This window comes from Drosophila pseudoobscura, chromosome 3 (assembly GCF_009870125.1).
Source record: "Drosophila pseudoobscura strain MV-25-SWS-2005 chromosome 3, UCI_Dpse_MV25, whole genome shotgun sequence".
NCBI lineage: Eukaryota > Metazoa > Arthropoda > Insecta > Diptera > Drosophilidae > Drosophila > Drosophila pseudoobscura.
The window spans coordinates 14,228,863-14,246,492 of record NC_046680.1 but is presented as its reverse complement, the minus strand read 5'-3'; the positions used below and the strand labels follow the sequence as shown (position 1 = coordinate 14,246,492).

Sequence of the window (17,630 nt, the reverse complement as noted above, 5' to 3'; positions counted from 1 at the left end):
TCCCGAATCTCTCCCTCATTTCTGCAATTCAGCATAATTCAATCAATGGCTTGCACATGCAACATGCATTATTTGTGTTTTTTTTTTGGTTTGAATAATTTGATTTTCTGTTGCCATCGGCATGTAATTCGTTTGCCAGGGATTCTGTGGCAGTTTTTCTTATTTGTATTACCAGATAAAAAATGCAAAAAAGGACAAAAATATCAGTTTTTCACCTTTTCCCTTTTCAGATCCATTAAGCTACGGTTGCTCTATGATTTCGTCGGGAAATCACACTGGAAAAGTCCAATATATTCCTGCAAAGTGTCAAAACATTGCCTATAACACGGACAGAGAAAGTTCTCTTTAAGTCTATACAATAAATAAGTTGAATCAGAGAACAAAAGTGGCATTTCAGTCCTTAAACTTGCAGATATCCGTTAAATTATGCTTGAAATTGTTAAATAAATTATATTTATATTCTGTTTTACTCTTATTTGACAATTAAAAGCCGATTAAACGTATGAAGGAGCCTAGCAACTCACTTGAAATTGAATTTTACAAAATACTCTGCGCTAATGGGATTGTAATTTTGTAAAATATTTAATAATAATCTCTCTTCTAGAATTCCACTAATAGCATAATTTTTTGAAAAAGTATCATTACGCCCAGCCTGCTACTTTGTAGGAAGGGGATGGGGATGTGGTTGGGGCTGTGGATGGAGTGTGGGTGTGGGTCTGGATATCCTTCAGACACAGTCTCTGCTTATCCATCTCCATTTCTCTATAATCAATTTTACTTTGGCGCTGAAAATGCAAACACCTAGACAGCCGCCTGCCACATCCCATCCTGCCACGCAGACACACATCTCTGTTGAGGGGTGGAAGTGTAAGGAGGAGAGTAAGCAATAAGCCAAGCCAAGATCTATCTAAGCATGGGTACTCCTGTCATGGCTTTCACATACCGAGCCACTGAGAGGACTCTTCTCCGGCTCCGTCTCCTGCTCATGGACTAGAATATTGGAACCGCAACCATTTCGCATGTAGCGGAATCCTCGTAGCATATAAACTCGGAGACAGTCCTCCGTGCTTCTTTGGTAGCACCGACAGCGCACATATTTAAAGAGCAAACGTTTATCTAAGTTGTACCGTTGCGGTTTCCGTTGACATTCAAATGCGGAAGCACCTGTCGCCCCGCAGCCCCAGAGGCAGCTTCACAGACAGGCGAATGCAAAATGGGGAATGGGGAATGGCGACTGGCGGCTGTAAGATGTTCGTGGCAGGATGGATGGGGAGGCAGTCGGCATTCACTTCCGATTTCACACGCACACGAGCAGTCACTGCTCTGACAGTAGAATACCTTCTGCCACATACGAACCACTTCCTCGAACCCTCCTCTAAACCCGCGCTGGTGCGTGCAATGGGTGTCTCTTGGTCTCTGGCCGGATACAAGCTTCTCGAGGAGTCAGAAGGACGTGGGGAGGAGGCGTAGAACACGACAAGTTTCTCTTGGAATCGTTCTCTTGCCACCCCTTCAGACGACTTAGGGGAATCTTGAAAGACTTTACCACTTTGTAGTTACAATTTTGAATTTTCAAGCACTCGCCAGTTCTTAAATGGTTTCGCTTACACCTCGAACATGCAATTGAACAAATTAATTACTTGACAACTTTACAAGCATCCTCTTTACCGAAGGAACAGCAGCAGCAGGACCTGGAGTAGGAGTCTGTGGATCAGCCCGCAGAATTGTGGTTCCTTTCTGTTTGAGCGGCTGCTCATTAGAGTGTCCTACGAAGGAACATCTACGCAGCAACCTAGCATCCCCACCAAAAACGTACATTACTTCCCCAAAAAGAGGGGACGGGCGATGGGGGATGCATACGCATCCTGATTCTGATGATTTCTGGGCTCATTAATAACGTGGCTCTTACTGATGCGATTCTGTCCGCTGGCTGTGTGGATTGTGAGTTATGCGTGTGTGTTAGTGCATGTTTAAGTGTGTGAGTGTATGTGTCGGCCATTGTCGAACAAAGTAGCTAAACGGCCAAAAGGGAACGTCATAGCGATGGCCCAAAATTACACAAGATACGATGCATTATAGGCCTCCATCTGACTGGAAGCTAAAATATTGAGATATCTTGAAGATAGACAGATAGATAGTAGGTTGTGGATCGTAATATAAAGAATCATCGGATATAGCTTTGTAAACTGCAGAGCATTGTTTATTATTGTAAGAAAAATAGTACGTGAAATTGCATTATGCAATTGATTTTCTGCTCACTAGATGAACGAATATATATTTTAAGGCTTTCTCCTATGGATTTCTTAATAGCTTCATGAGCTTCATTTACATGTTCTTCCACGCTTCCTTTTGGGCACCGAATTGCAGCACAAATGACGCAGACACGCCACCATCTCTAGCGGCAATACAATGGGCCAGCCACCATACGTTCTGTTCTGGTTCTGGGTTCTGTGTCTTGGGCAAGCAGCAGCCTTTTTGTTTTTGGCTACGTTCCCGCGGCGTACAGCCGGAAATTGGAAAAGCGTTGCTTTATGCTCGAAAGCGCGGGGCGAGGGGCGGGGAAAGCGAGAGACAGAGATAGAGAGAGAAAGTGCGCTTTGTGGCCTGGACTTGGTTGATGCTTCGGGGTCCCCTTGGCACTTTATGCATGCGCCTCTCATAAAGAGCAGAGGAATTCGAGGACGGACCGGACTCCTCTGCTGTGTGGCCATTGTTTGTGGCACCAGAAAAAGAGTGGACTACTGCCACACGGAGTGGTGTCCTGCTAATGTTGGCTGTTAAGCATGCATTGGCCATGTGGCCATAGGAGGATAGGGGTCCCTCCTATCCGTGGGGGATACAGCATGGATCCTCTCCCCGAAATGCGGTTCATTAAATGTTGTGTGTAAATTGGCGCATATTTTCCACAAATTATTACTATATCAACAAAAATCGGGCGGTAACCATAAAAACGCATCATCATCCAATGGATTTATAGGCTTTTTCCCTTCACTTTTCCCGGGCTTTTCATTGAATATCTGCGCAAATTGGCTTTTATTTTCATCTCCTCTTCTTTTTTTGTGTGTTGTGGCACAATGCAAACTAAAATCAGTCAAAATGTATACTGCAGAGGCAAAAGCGATACTTTATCTGTATCTGTATATGTGGCAACTGTATTTGCATCTGTATCTATGGCTGTGGCTGTGGCTGGCCGATGGGCGGGCTCTTCATTTGGGCATTTTACAAAATTTACGAAAAATATACGAAAAATATACATATGGGTAATTTTGTTTAGCGTAATTGCGGTGCCACTTGATTGGAGGCTGCCTATGCTGCCTGAATAAGCTGCCAATTCGATATTTGCCTTATAGTGAACATGGTTTCCTTTTTTTTGTGTGCTTTTTGGTCAAAATTGTTGATAAGCGCAGCGTCGCAGCTCAATCGCTGTCGAAATGAGGATATTCGATGCTCAGTTTTAATTTTCAGCTGCGGCAGAGGAAGGAGCAGCAGAGGGAGTAGCAGCAGTGGAAGGAGCAGCGGAGGGAGTAGCAGCAGTGGAAGGCGCAGTAGAGGGAATAGCCACAGAGAAGCCATGTTAATGAGCCCCCTGCAGCCACACCCATTGGCTGCAACTCCAGTTTCAACACTTTCTCGTTCTTCTCTGTCTGGTTCTCTGGCCGTTTTTCAATAAACGGCTCCCAAAAGCAAACAGACAACAACTACAGCGGAACAGCAAGGCGGGACGGCCAAGTTAATAAAAACCCGCGACACGCAGAGGCCCCTTCCCACCCCACATCCCCCGCCAGACAAAATTTCAGACGTCATCAAGCATCAAGCAGCTGGGGATACCCTTCTTCCAGAGGCAGATCTTTATTCTTGGGCGACCAAGAATTCAATTCCGATTTAATTCGTATTCTTAGCTAAAGGATTGATATTTGCGGCATTCCACATCGAATAACTATATCTTTTTCTCTGACAAACATTTGTATACCCGCCGAAAGGGTATGACGACATGTACATAGATACAAGTACGAGTGTATATTGGAGCTTTTGGTAAATGTTTTTTGCTCTTTATGAGACCACAAACTGTTCCAAAAGCTAAATTCCACGGATGCCAGGAAATAGAAGCCGTAGAAAATATGCCATATAGAGGCATCTCCTTCGGATGGGATTTAGGGGACGGGTTTAATTTTTACCTCCACAAGGGGCTTCTACCATATGTATGTCCATGCCCACATGCCATCGATAGGCGATTGCTTTGATTAAATAATTGATCAAAGTAAAGACAGCCTGACCGGACAGCCACAGCCACATTCGGCATCCTCTTTCTTTTATCTTATGTGTTTACTGTGTTTTGTGTTTTGTGCCACTTGACAGCGGAGATAATTAATTTTTGGTTGCACACCGTCGCAACTTCTTTTTTCTTTCTCTTTCCACATTGTCTTTTAACTCTTTGAGGCATGCCACACTGACACCAAGCCACTTGCATTCTCTCCCTTTGGCTTTTCGTCTTATCCTCGAGGCTTGTATTTTTTCATTGGTCTCTCATTCTCTCATTTCAGATTGCGGCTTTTCCGTTCATTGGTAATTTACGCTCGGGGAAATTCCTACGTTTCCGTACTCTTCTTAGTTCCGTTCAGTTTTTCCTCTTATTTCTTTGGGTTTTTATTCTGTTTAAAGCTGCGGACGAATGCGTGTGTGTGGGGGCCGTGTGGGGTGTCGGGGTCTAAGCTGCTTAGCTCCTGCCTGGCCCCTGGGCCTCCATTTACACGTGACAGTGATTGGGTGCCAGTGTCGGGGATTTATTTATCTTTTAAAAGTGTATTTATTGCCGCACAAGCCACAGGACCCTCCCCAGGAAAAGGTGAGAGCAAAATCCAAAACAGAAATTTAAGCAAAAAACAAAAACCAAAAAAAAGGAAAACTAATGGAAAGGAGATTTGAAAGGAGGCGGGAAAGGATCACTATTTCTGGTCTACACATTTCATTATACTTTACGGGGAAGGATATCCTATACTCTCAACAATTTATTTCATTTTTATCGGACATCAAGATGTATTGATTTTTGTTGCAGAGAAAAATCACCCGCACTGGCACCCGCACATGCCGATAATCTGGACCTAAACTTTAGGCCTGAAACAAGAGCAAGACGAAAAAAAGATTGGGTCCTGCTGCTTATGAGGGTCATGCACTCATCTATACCATCTCCCTCCTCGAGGATCTAATCAAAGTTGATTGATTACGTGAGCCAGCGGGGAGAGAGTAGCAACAGCAGCCCCCACATCCTCGGTGTCCAGTTGATGACACTCCCAGGGGAGCAACCAACCCATTCCTTCCTTCCTTCCTCTTGGCTGCCTTTATTTCTAGCTAATTTTTGATCATCATATTATATTTTTGGGGGGCCTGATGACCGCAAATTAGGGCTGACAATTTGCTGGTTTCTTTGTGATGTGGGTGCCAAAAATATTTTAATTAATTTTGCCCGCGTCCCAGGTACAAAATCGGCTTATTAATAGAAGGGTAACCCTTTCTAGAAAGGATACTCCATGTCATAGGAGAAAGGAGGCCTGGTTATAAAACGATTGAAGGGTGGAAAGTCTATAAAATATGGGAGAGGAGAAAATTCTGCTTCTAATTCAATTTAATGATGCTGCGTTGTGGGTTTCTTTCAATTAAAGGGAAACTACACTATAATTTTACATTTAAATAATTTTATAATCTCGTTCATACATTTTCAAAGCAAATCGAAGGGACAGACAACCTTTTTGGCCTAAACACTTTCCTGACAACAAAAACCACATTTTCATCACGAAAAAACTGTAGAACGGATGAAATTGTTTCGAACTAAATCTGTTTATTAACTTGCTGAAGAGGTACTCCCATTTGTGGGATGAGCAGGATTGTAATACGATTAAAGAGACTCCGATAAAGAATGGAAAGTATTGGACTCTATCTACAATTCAATAGAACGATGGAAGAAAGACGCCTTGATTATAATTTTTCGACGTATACATTATACTAATCATTTTCCTAACACTAAAACCTACATTTTCCTCTGGAATAAAAGTGTGCAACGGTGGCAGGAGACAGGATGCAGGAGGCAGGAGGCTGTTGTAATCGCATTTGACCTGAAAACCAATTGCAATCAAAACAGGAAGCGGCCTGCTGTTATTGCTGCTTTCTCTCTATTTTCCTCTTTCGGGCCAGAAGCACAAACTCCGCAAAGGGCTGTAGCATGACAAACTAATTTCATTACAAGCAGATGGTGCTATCCAGTGGGGGCATGGGCATTGTCTATACACTCCCTTCAGTCGAGTTAAGTCCGGACATAATGCCTGTAATAATAATCAACAGCAGCCCCAGACTCCAACTCCGACTCAGGTCTTACTTTAAGGACGGGAACGGGAATGGGACTCTGGAATGAGACCGAAGACCGAAGACCAAGACCTAGATCCAGACCGAGGAGACCATCAGGCTCTGAAATCCAAGAGATATCCGAGAGGAAAATGATAAGTAGACATGGGCACGGACACGGACACGGACATGCAGCTCTCATTTGCCCTTCTTTGCCCTGAATCTGAAACAATTCTCTCTTGGGACAAAAATAGAACAATTACACTAAAAATAAAAACAAAAGCCGGATAAGTGGGGCATTGGCATCCAAAAGAGGCGGATACGGGGGACGGGGCGGGGCGTGGCGTGGCGTGTGGCAAGCTGTGTGTAATATGTGCACAAATTGAAAATAAAGTTTTGTAACAAAATGTCGCACCGGAAATGAAACTCACAGCACGAGACTTGGCTCTCTCTCTTTCCCCATCTCGTTCTATCTCTTTTTGTGTGTGTGTGTGTGTGTGTGTGTGTGTGTGTAGCGAGGCGTATAAAAGAGCAGTCGCTGATGGTGGGCGTGGTCGAGGCCAAGTATTGTTTGCCTCTCTATTCGTGTGACAGTGGCACGAAGGTCTGGCCTGGTCTATGGGATCTCTGTCTCAGTCTAGGCGCAGTCTGCGCCATTTGAGCCTTTTGCCATAATAAAAGATGACATTTTATAGCAGTCATAGCCATGTTAAGAGGCGGAGAAGCCTTTGCCCCAGAGCTACTCTTACACTATAAGCTTTTCAGCGAAATTATCAATCAGAACCTCCCAGACTATTAAATCTGATGAAATGCAACACACGTTGCTGAGTGCTTAGAACGTATTGTTGGAAAAAGCAATAGATTTACATCGGTGAAAAGCCTATCGTGCTACAACAGCAGAAATCGAAGCCAGAGTCGGAGTCGGAGTCGGTGTGCCGGAGGCAAGTGAGAGAGACACAGCTGCAAAAGTACATAAACCCAGAAATGTCATGTTTATTTTCATTTCATAAGGAAATTGTCTGTCTATAGTTTTTGGCTCTATCAGAAAAGGAGGCTGGAGGAGCAGCAGGAGGTGGAGAAGCCGTGTGAGCACCTGAAAAACTTATCCAATCTTTGGAATTGCCTTCCGGTTTTTTATGACCGCCTCGCCCGTTCCCACGTAGAAAAAGACATGTAACATTTCGGAGCGATTTATGGTCCGTAATTAGCATACGAAATGCGTTAAGTGCACCACAAATTGCACTTCTGGTCGGTTTACTCTTAAAGCCCAGTTTCTGATTCTGAATCTGTTTTGTTTTCAATTCTAATTGAATGTGAGTGAGCTCTATTTAAAGGACACTAGATGGCGTTGCTTATCTGATCATATTTAAAGTATTCTTGATGGTTGAGCTATGTTATAGTGTCTCATTCAAAAGGACACTTGATGGTGGAGCTACCTTTTGCGTTTTATTTATTTTTGGCTCTTGATGGTGGGTACCATCTGATGGATGACTTCGTCGAATTATCTCCCACGCTCTGCCACTTTTTCGCCTGTCACTCAGATGAAGCGCGATTATATTCATTAAATATTTTTGAATTTCAATGGATTTCCATGTGTCTCTCCTGGTATCGCTCCTTCCATCGATGGGTACACACTTCTCCAATGGACCAATGGAGACATACGACATATACGGCCACTTATCTGATCACATCATTAGCATCATCAGAAATTTAGCTTTGTCATGGACCGCCTGCCGGCCCCTGGCCAACACCAACCGTTTAAACGCACCGAAAAAACGCACGAAGGAAAGTAGCAAGAGCTTCTGATCGTTGGGGGAGAGACGACGGGGGAATTACATTTTAGCATATGTCATAAAGGATTAGTCCTGATTTACGAAGGCGTCGTCGACAGCGGGGGCTAGCCGTCAAATGTGAGGGCGAGACCTTCCAATAAAGTGGGAGGCGGAACAAACGCGGAGCTGAACGATTTATAGAAGGGGAAGAGCGGAGCAGAAAGAAACAGGAGCTGGAATCGCGCGGATCAGAAACAGATGCAGACACAGAGCCAGGACATCGCTCCATTACTCTTTCAGAGAGGAGACAACAAAAGGAGTATCAGCATCAGCTTTCAGTTCGGGTTTACTATTAGAAATAGCCTCAAATATATTTACATTTTTAGTATGGCTTACACTCAGAGAAACTATCGCAAAATGGCAGCACACAAATCGTACCCGTTAAAGCTGAACAATGTCTGTTCTCTTCGTGTGTACAATACAAAGTCGCGGGTCTGGTGTTCAGCTGGGCCCAAACAAAAGCAAGAGAAAAAAATGTAATGTGTACTTGTGTATAAATATTTATATATTGAAATGCAATGCGAATCAATGGGGAGTCTTCCTCCACGAGCGGAGCAGGACCTAAAGTCATACTCCAGGACTCCAGGACTCGAGGACTGGTGGGATGGCCGCAATGCAATCGAGCCGCCAGACAAAATTGAATTTGCAGCAAAAGTTGCTCTGGATTCAGCATCCACTGCATCCGAATCCGCATCTAACGTTCTCTTCCTGTCTCCTGTTTCCTTCCTTTTCCCTTCCTCCTTCCTCCTTCTTGCTGGCACCATCTACTCCTCTCTCTTGTTGTGCTGTTTGTCGAATTTGAGCATGCGAAAATGCGATTTGAGCTGCTGCAGCAGGAGGTAAACTTCTCTGTGGCTCGTTCCCCCGAATAGCCAGAAATGGGGCAAATCGAAGGACCAGGAGCTGCAGCAGAAGTAGGAGCAGGAGTGCAGCTTTAGCTGTGACAAATCTTTATGCAATGTTGCATGTCGTCTGATTTGCCATGATGACATGCTGATGGAATAAGCGGGGGGATGCAGGGGCATGCACCGTGCACTACTACTCGATGGGATGTCGATGTGTCTCCATCTCTATGTCTATGTCTTCGTCTCTTTCCCTGCCTCTATCTCTCTCCATCTCTCTCTTTCTCTGCGTCTCTCTCTGTGTGTCTCTATGTCTCTCAGTGATTTGTTCAGTGAAGCGTTAAGCGCAAAAATTGGTAATGGCTGTGGCAGTGGCAGTGGCAGTGTTTCCTTCGTTTTTGGCAATCATTGCGCAGGTTTTATATTTTTGTCGGTTTGAAAAGGTTTTTTGATTTGGCCAGAGCCCGGAGGTGGAGGCCCGGAAAATCCAAAAAACACAGATAGTGTTCCACAGGATGCCACAGGACTCTTTAGGGACTCTTTAAGCTCCGAACTTTGATTAAGGATATGCCTCACAGAGTTATTATTCAATTAAATGTATTTTTGTTGGCCCGCGGGCTCTCAAAAAACATCAAAAGACGCTGGAAAATTAATGCGGCAGCAGACAGGCAGCATTTCTCTGTCCTCTCCCTTCCGCACTCTATTTTCCCCCCGTTGGCTTAAAAGCCACGCCCATCTGTAATTGCATTTCATTTAATATGTGGGGAAAATTTTAAAGAATTTACACGAAAATCACACATAAATAATGTAAAATAATGAAAATAATGAAAATATCAGCTATAAGAGGTGACCCCTGATCCCCTGGAAACAGAAACACGAATCCCCGCATTCCGGAAAACCGAAAGGCAAAAAGTTTTCCAATACAAAATGGTGTGCCAGCTGTCATCATGCCCCTGAGGGCACCTCCAGAGGACTGTGGATGGGGGGATTATGATGATAAGGAGGCGTGGCAGGATGGCAGAGTATGGAACTGTGGCACGGTGGTACGGTGGCAGTGTGGCACTGTTGAAAGGCTAATTTTGCACATTTGAACTGTAAATTAAGGAGGAGGAAAATGCGTTTTGTGGCTTTATCATTTGCCTCTGATGATGAGAGGCGGTAGGAGGAGAAGTTGGGGGGGGCGTGGCTGGTCAGGGGGCAATTTCATGGTTAAATGATTCAGAAAGAGAATTACGAAATTAGGCCTTGCCACCCTTGGACTCACCCGCTCCGCAAAACACAATGTAATTAACTTTTGTGCGACTGCTGCTGCCCACGCCCTCTGCTCCCCGTCCTCTGTCTCTCAATATATTTGATATTTATTCTGTGGCACTCTCCGTGGCCCTCTGGGTGCACTTTGGGGCAAGTCTTCAGCTCCATCTCCATCTCCCTATTTCTCTGTCTCTGTCTCTCCTCTTTGGAAAGCAATTTGAAACAAATTTTATTGCTAAAGTTTTTTGGGGGGAGGGAGTGCCTGTGGAGAGCACATGGAAAATTGTTCAAGTGCCGCCACAAACAGAGGAAAAACCATAGAGTGAACGGGCACAAGAGCGGCTATAAGAAGGTGTCGGAGGAGGAGTCGCTGAAGTTATGGTCTGATCCACAATTAGTTGGAGCCTAAAAGTGTGCTAACAACTCGAGGACTTAGCTTGGGAATTTGGTAGGGGGGAACCTACTGGCATGTGGTCAAAAGATTGATTCGACATTTGTTAAAGTCTTTTTGTTGTCCCTAAATTTTCTTCGAAAGCTGTACACATCGAGAAAAGAGCCCTGGAATGTTAATTATTCAGTTTTATAGTTATATTACTATTAATATTAATTAGAAATATTATATTTTATTTAAATAAATATTTTCATATATAAATCAAATATATTTCCTATAAATTACCAATTTAATTTCAGTAAATAAATGAATTATTTTCGAAAAAATAAATATGTTTTCTCAGAGTGTATCTGTTGATGAGGCGTTGAATCAATCAAAAACTAATGATATTCTTCCAAGATGTCAGGAAAGAAAAGTGTGAATGGTTGAAACTTACCGACACTTGAACATCGTTTGGCAGGAAACATATCGTGGAACGGGCGGCACCAGCAGCTTGAAGAACTGCTCTGCAACTGCTGACCCGAAAAAGAGGTCCAGCATGAGAGCCAGGAACCAGAGGCAGAGAGCATCGTAACGTTTTATGGCCAGAAGGGCAGCCAGTGCGTATGCGTAATAAACAAAACAACTGCAGCAGGACCAGCGCAATTGCCTCTGTACGTATCAGTATCTGTGTGTATGTGGGCTTTATTTAAATTTACAACCCAAGCATTCGGCACTGTTGAGCTTTTGCTACGCACCAGCACTGAATGGTGCCCCACTGCCCCTTGCCCCCGACTCCCACGTCCCTGGGTGCACATTGTGTGTATGTGCCTCTGGCTCACTGCCTTTCTGCCTCTCAGTGTTTGGCGTTTCCCTCTGCTGAATAATAAATTGTATTTTGCGGCATTTAAAAGCAATTTTTTAACATTTTTCAATCTCAATGGCAATGGCTGAAGCGCCTGGCACGCACACAATCATAAAGCACATCCTACATCCCACATCACAGAACCAGGATGCCCCCAAGAGGCAGAGGAGCAGCAACGGAACTGTGGCACACAGTTTTGTCTACCAATTTTGCAGTGAATTGTCCAGGGGATCCTCTGGAAGTCAAGGCGCTGTCAAATCGTAACAACAGCAGCAGCACAAGGAGCTAGGAGAAAAGGGGAGGGGGAAAGAGAGAGATGGGGGCAACCGGAGATGGGGGCAATTGTTGGCTTAGTCTGGTTTTTGGCAGGGGCAGGCGCAGACAATTTTCGGACTCTACTCCCTGTGCATTTAGTTAAGCTTCAAGTGAAGACAGGCAACGATTCGGCAGTGAAACAAATTGCAGCATTTACCCTGTTCCTGCTCCCTGCCGTTGCCCCTGTACTCCTGCCCAGGCCATTTGCAGTACGGAACAATAGTGGCAGACAGAACCCTGACTCGAAAATGCTTGTACTCGTAGTTTGTGGCAAACAGTTTGCATAAACTTTGATTATGTGTGTAAGCCCCGAGGCACAGTTCCCTCTCCACCTGTGCCACAAACGCATGTGGCAAGAAAATATTAGTGAGAGAACTTTGGATCAGAGAAGGCAATGGCTTTCTCCCAATCACCCAATCATAGCCTCATTTCCATTTATACGTATTCCCATTTTACACAAAAATCACAAACAACATTTTTGATTTCCCGACAACTAAATTGCTTTTGCTTAGATTCCTCCTCCGTTCAACAGATTCCTCGATCATTCCTCCAAAATGTATCGTCTGCCGCACCATCGTCGTCATCGGTAGAAGCCGAATAATGGGTGGGTGCCACACATCCCATTAAAGAGTCCAAAGAATCTTCGATCCCAGCCTCATACCCGCAGATTCCTAGGCAAAATGTGTAAGGATTTCCAGCAAATGTCGTGGGGCCCCAGCGGTCGTCCCAAGTTTGATTTTATGGTGCTGTTGACAGTGCCATTTATTACGGATGGGTTGCGTTTCTTCAAGCGATGCCACAAGCCCGATCGCCGGGAGTTTAAGCGCACTGCCGTGGCCGCGGGAGTGGGCATCCTTCTCATGGGTTTGGTGGGATATATCGTGAAGCTGCTGCAGATACCCCTGATCCTGAGCTCCTATCAAAATGAGAAATAAAGTTTCAGTCTACCCCGAGATTCCTGTGCCTGGTTTCTGGCGCTGCGCCAAAAGCCAAGCTGCTTTTTCGGTTGACCCCTGACTCCCGCCTCCGAGGGGGAGAGTGTTGACAGGCGAGCATTTCTCTTGGAAAAACACATGCGATGGTGCCAAAAAGTTTCCTTTCCATTCCTCGAAATCGAATCAGAGTCATCGAAGAGGCATCAGGTCGGGTTGGGGGCACTGCCAGATAAGCAGCAGCGTCGTGTGGCAACCTCTACGAGAGTGTCGTAGGTTGTGTCGAAGGTTGCCAGACAGCCAAAAGCATTGCCAGCTTAAAGTCAAACTGTCAGAGAGTGTCGTTTCTCCTCCACCAAAGTTTTGGCAGGGCACTCAAAGTTTTCCTTTCCCCAAGTGTCAGCATTAAAGTTTTTGCCTCTCAAAAAAAATTAGCTGGCGAAGCTTTTGTTTGCGGCTCCTATCATTTCAGTAGCAGTTGCAGCAGTAGCCAGGACCTTGACATACGAGTAGTCGCATTTGGCGTGTGGCTTGTGGGGGGGGGATGTTGCATGTGTCGCCATTTGCTGCTGTTATGTTTTATTGATGAGTCTCTCAAACCAAAATTGATGATACCCCGTCCTTGCATACATATTGCTGCCGCTGTCAAATGGCGTAAATTTATTCAAAGCTTTTGTCGGTTGTTGCGTCCGGTTAAAGCGGCATGCCATGCAACAGGCAACAGCGCAGCAGAGGAATGCAACTTGGTGGAGGGGACTGTGTATCCTGTGTCCACGCACCTGTGCCACAAAGAAAAGAGATAAGAGCGTGGGTGGGGGGGGGGGGGGGCACGACTTGAAGGTTATGAAGTCTTCGCGTAAAAGGACTGGAACGGAACGCAGACACAAAGCCAGAGATAGAGAAAAAATAGAGATAATGCAGTCAAAGGGAAATCCTAGAGGCAACATAAGACTCTCTGTACAGATGGAGCTGTCACTGTCGCCCCCTCCCCCACAAAGTCCTGGGAATTCAGTTACTTAGCCTGGACTCCACCTAAGAACACAGACAACGCACACACACCAAACGAACCAAAAAGGACCGAAAGGAGTGTCTCCTTAGCACTAGAAATTGTGTACAGCTGCAAGGAATTCCCCAGAAAATTTATTATGATGTCCTTTTTGGAAAACAGAGAGTCCTTGGATCGTTTTATGCAGCTTGTGTTTAAAGGAAACGTTTATCATTTACGGACTACAGAAATGTATATGGAGGTACTGTTTTCAAGTGGGAAAACATCGATTGCTGGAGTTATTTATCGAAATATAAGTCGAGGGCGCGACTTACACTCAGTTTTTTTTGTACTAAAAGTATTCCGTCAACCAACTGCACTTGCTGGGTATCCTTTATTCGGGCCAGCTTTCCTGTCGTGTTCTTGTTTCTTCTACTTCTCCTTTTGCTGCATTTTAATTAAAAGAGAAGTGCGGCCATTAATTTGCAACTACAAATTACACTCAATAAAACATGGGTCTGCCACTGCCGCTGGTACTGCCTGCCTGCCTGCCACACACTGATTCTTCGGCAATGCACCGAAAGGGACAGGGACAGAGAAAGAGTGTGTGACAGAGCGAGAGAGAGAGAGAGAGAGTGTGGCAATCAATTTGCACTTTGACTACAATTACTGATTTTCGACACTTGAAAGGATTTTATAAATTGCCATTTGGCCCCCGTAAAACCCCCAATGAAAAAAAGAGACTGCTGTTCCAGTGCCTGGTGTTGCTGCTGCTTTGCTTTGACTTTGGCAATTTGTTTTGGCCTTTTGCTTTTGCTCTGTTCTGGCCACAGTCCTCCCGTACACTCCTCATGCATGTGTGAGCCTTTTTCCAGGCTTATGCTCCTTTTTCCTTCTGCGACTACTGCTTTCCTGTACAACTTTAATTAAGTCACTTCTGTGCGACTTCTGTGGCCAAATGGAAGTCATGGCTCTGTGAATGGGTTAAGGGTTAAGAGATAGGGAACAACACGGGAGTGGGACTGCAGAAAGGAGTTGAAAACTTAAGTGATATTTGCTGGAAGGGAAGTGCCAATTAAGTTTCGCCTGAATGGAAGGCCTAATGACCTGATGACAAAAGAATATCACTTCAACCCTATACGAAAAACAAGTCAAAAGAATTGTGTGTCTAAAATATGGAAATATATATTTCCATGGATGGAAAACGATAATGTGTGATTTATTTCTGCAGAGGAGCTTGGGGAGAAACGATAATTGCTTTTCCCGGCGAAAAGAGAGAAATTTCAAAGAAATGACAGCCACACCGCAGAAAGAGTTATAGCAGATCATAGCAATGTCCATTCCGTTGACTTTCATCTGCTGCTCGTTCCCCCTTTCTCCCGATTCCATCTCTCTATCTCCGCAGCAATTTCCATGCAAAACTCAGTAGCCATAAGGCGGAAAACATTTTTACACATATGACTGACGACTGACGCTGATTGCGTTTGTCACGTCTGCGAAATACGAGTACTAGTACGCAAAAAACGGGGGCAATGTGACGGCTAAGCGAAGCAGAAAGGTGCCCCAGCAAATAGGCCATGGAAAGCGGTGTGGCGGGGTGCGGGGAAAGCCAGAGAAACGTGGAGAGAGGCAGAGATGGAAACCGAAAAATCCGAGGCCGCCGCTCCACGAATTTGTTGTTGTTGTGGGTTGGCTTTATGGTTCCCCTCTTTAAACGTCGCATCTCTGCCTCTCCCTATCGCTCTCTCTCCCTCTCTCTGTGTACGCTGTGTGCTACCCTGTATTTGCAGATCAAAGAAACACTTATGGAATGAATATCAGAACAGATTTCCGACTTCCGAGGAAAGCATTTCTTGAACGAAAATTACCAGCACTTTACTCTCATTTCGGAAGTGCTTTTCTTGGATATTTCGATCCAAGGGTATTTCCTAGTCGATAGATGTGTCTGTTTTGTGTGTTTCTTTTTTTCTGCATCTACGCCAAAACTAAGCAACAGACGACATCAGCAGCGGAACTGCAGTAAAATCGTCATCGATGAACTCGGCGCTCTCTTTACGCACACACACACACACACACACACACGAGCAGACATGACAATCCAGCATTGCGTATACGTAACGTGGTGCATATGGGGTGTCCCAGAAATCCGTTCAATTCTTTTGGGGTGTGTGCGTCTACAGATTGTCGCAGTTGCGACATATTTTGCATAATTTAGCGATTGAATTTAATGCTCAAAGGCGAGAAGCAGAGTTCGAGCTGCTCCATGCTTCATGTCCCCCGTGCCACATCAGTCTACGCCTGCCGATACATACATACATCATGCGGCTGTGGCCCCATCCATTCTGTTTTTCATTTATTAATTAAATAATTTTTGTTGCATTTGCATCCTGGCTGGATAATGATGTTGCTACTGCTGCCGCCGATAATGATCATTGCTGCACATAGGACACATACACGACACTGGAAACCAGACATGCGACAATAATTGCATGCAACATAATTAAAGCCATTAAAGCACTTAAGCTACCGGAAAACACACGACATGGCCATATGGCTGGACCCCACAGGAGCAGGAGAAAGACAGTGGATCACGGCAGGAGGAGAGGCAGAGGAAGAGGAAGAGGGAGAGGCACCAGTCATGTTTGCATATTGCATAATTATGATGAAACACACATTTAAATGCATTTAATGGCAGGGAAAAGCAGGTCGAAACGGATCGAAAGGCCCTGGACCCCGGAAGCGGCCGAGATCGTGGTTTGAGCCCTGGTTTTTGGGGTCAACCCTGGATGGGCAGGTAGCCTATGGTACTCCCCTCCTTTACCTCTCGTTCCCTGTACCAACCAACCGAAAAATGCTTTTAACGTTTATTGGTTTTTGTATTAAATATTCTACTGGTGGAAATATTTATAGAAACACATTGCCGTCCCATCAAAGGGCATATTTAAGTCAAAAATGAAATCACGGGTACAGATTGGAAGAATAAAAGGAGATCTATTAAATTCACATCTCTTTAACTGCTCTACTCTTATTAAATTCCTTCTTAAACTACATTTTCAGACCCAAACAGCAAACGATAAATGGAAAACAGAAACCAAATCGAAATCTGTGTCCAAATTCGTACAAGAAAATGCAATATTTGTTTGTCAATTACAAATTTCGGACAGGACTGAAACTCAATTGATTTTCGGAAATCTTTCACTTTCGATTTAGGATAATTCCTCAAGATTCGATATTTGGCAAAAAACGAAATTCCTTGAGGAAAATGTCTGGCAAAAATCGAGAGGAAAATTCGAATGCAAAATTTCAGCACTGCCACTGGATGATATTTTTCTTATTTGCCAATCGGCAAGGGGCAAACGGAGGGGCGAGAATCAATTGACAGATGAGTGCTAGAAATGGGCTGTGGGATGTCCGATGTAGGATTTTTGTTTACTAAAATTTTGCACTGTACAAATTATGCATGCAATTTAAGCGACATGATTTATGGCCAAAAGATTTTTCAAATATTTATGAAAACACGTCCGCCTCTCTAACTCTCTCTCTCTTTCTCTTTGTGGGATTATATGTATCCGTAAATATCTGTAGTATTTAGTTATTTGTGGTTTATTTTTGTGCTGGGGGAAAGGGGAGAAAATTTAATTAAATCTCGTCTCTCTCTGTGGCTGCATTTAAATTGTATTTTCCATTTACACTTTGTGACCATTTTTACGCGTCAACTTTTCCTTTTCCTTCTTGTTTCTTCTTCTGTTTCATGTTTCATGTGGCTTCCATAAATGTTGCATGAGGCGCACTTCCCGTTTCCTGTTTCGCTTTTGAAATTCTAGAGATGGGCAAAAACTGAGGCAAGGAAGCCAAGAAAAAGATTTTTGGTACAGCTCTGGCAGGAAGCTCAAAAGTTTTGTGAA

General features: G+C 44.4%; 1 protein-coding gene across 1 annotated transcript; it reads left to right on the top strand.

The window, feature by feature from the left end:
• Positions 1–12,216: 12,216 nt before the first annotated feature.
• LOC6898577 (probable protein transport protein Sec61 subunit gamma) lies at positions 12,217–12,763 on the top strand. Its single transcript, XM_002138561.4, has 2 exons — positions 12,217–12,412; positions 12,476–12,763. Exon 2 carries the CDS (start codon positions 12,489–12,491, stop codon positions 12,741–12,743), a length of 255 nt encoding a protein of 84 aa, XP_002138597.3. The 5' UTR covers positions 12,217–12,412; positions 12,476–12,488; the 3' UTR covers positions 12,744–12,763.
• Positions 12,764–17,630: the final 4,867 nt, after the last annotated feature.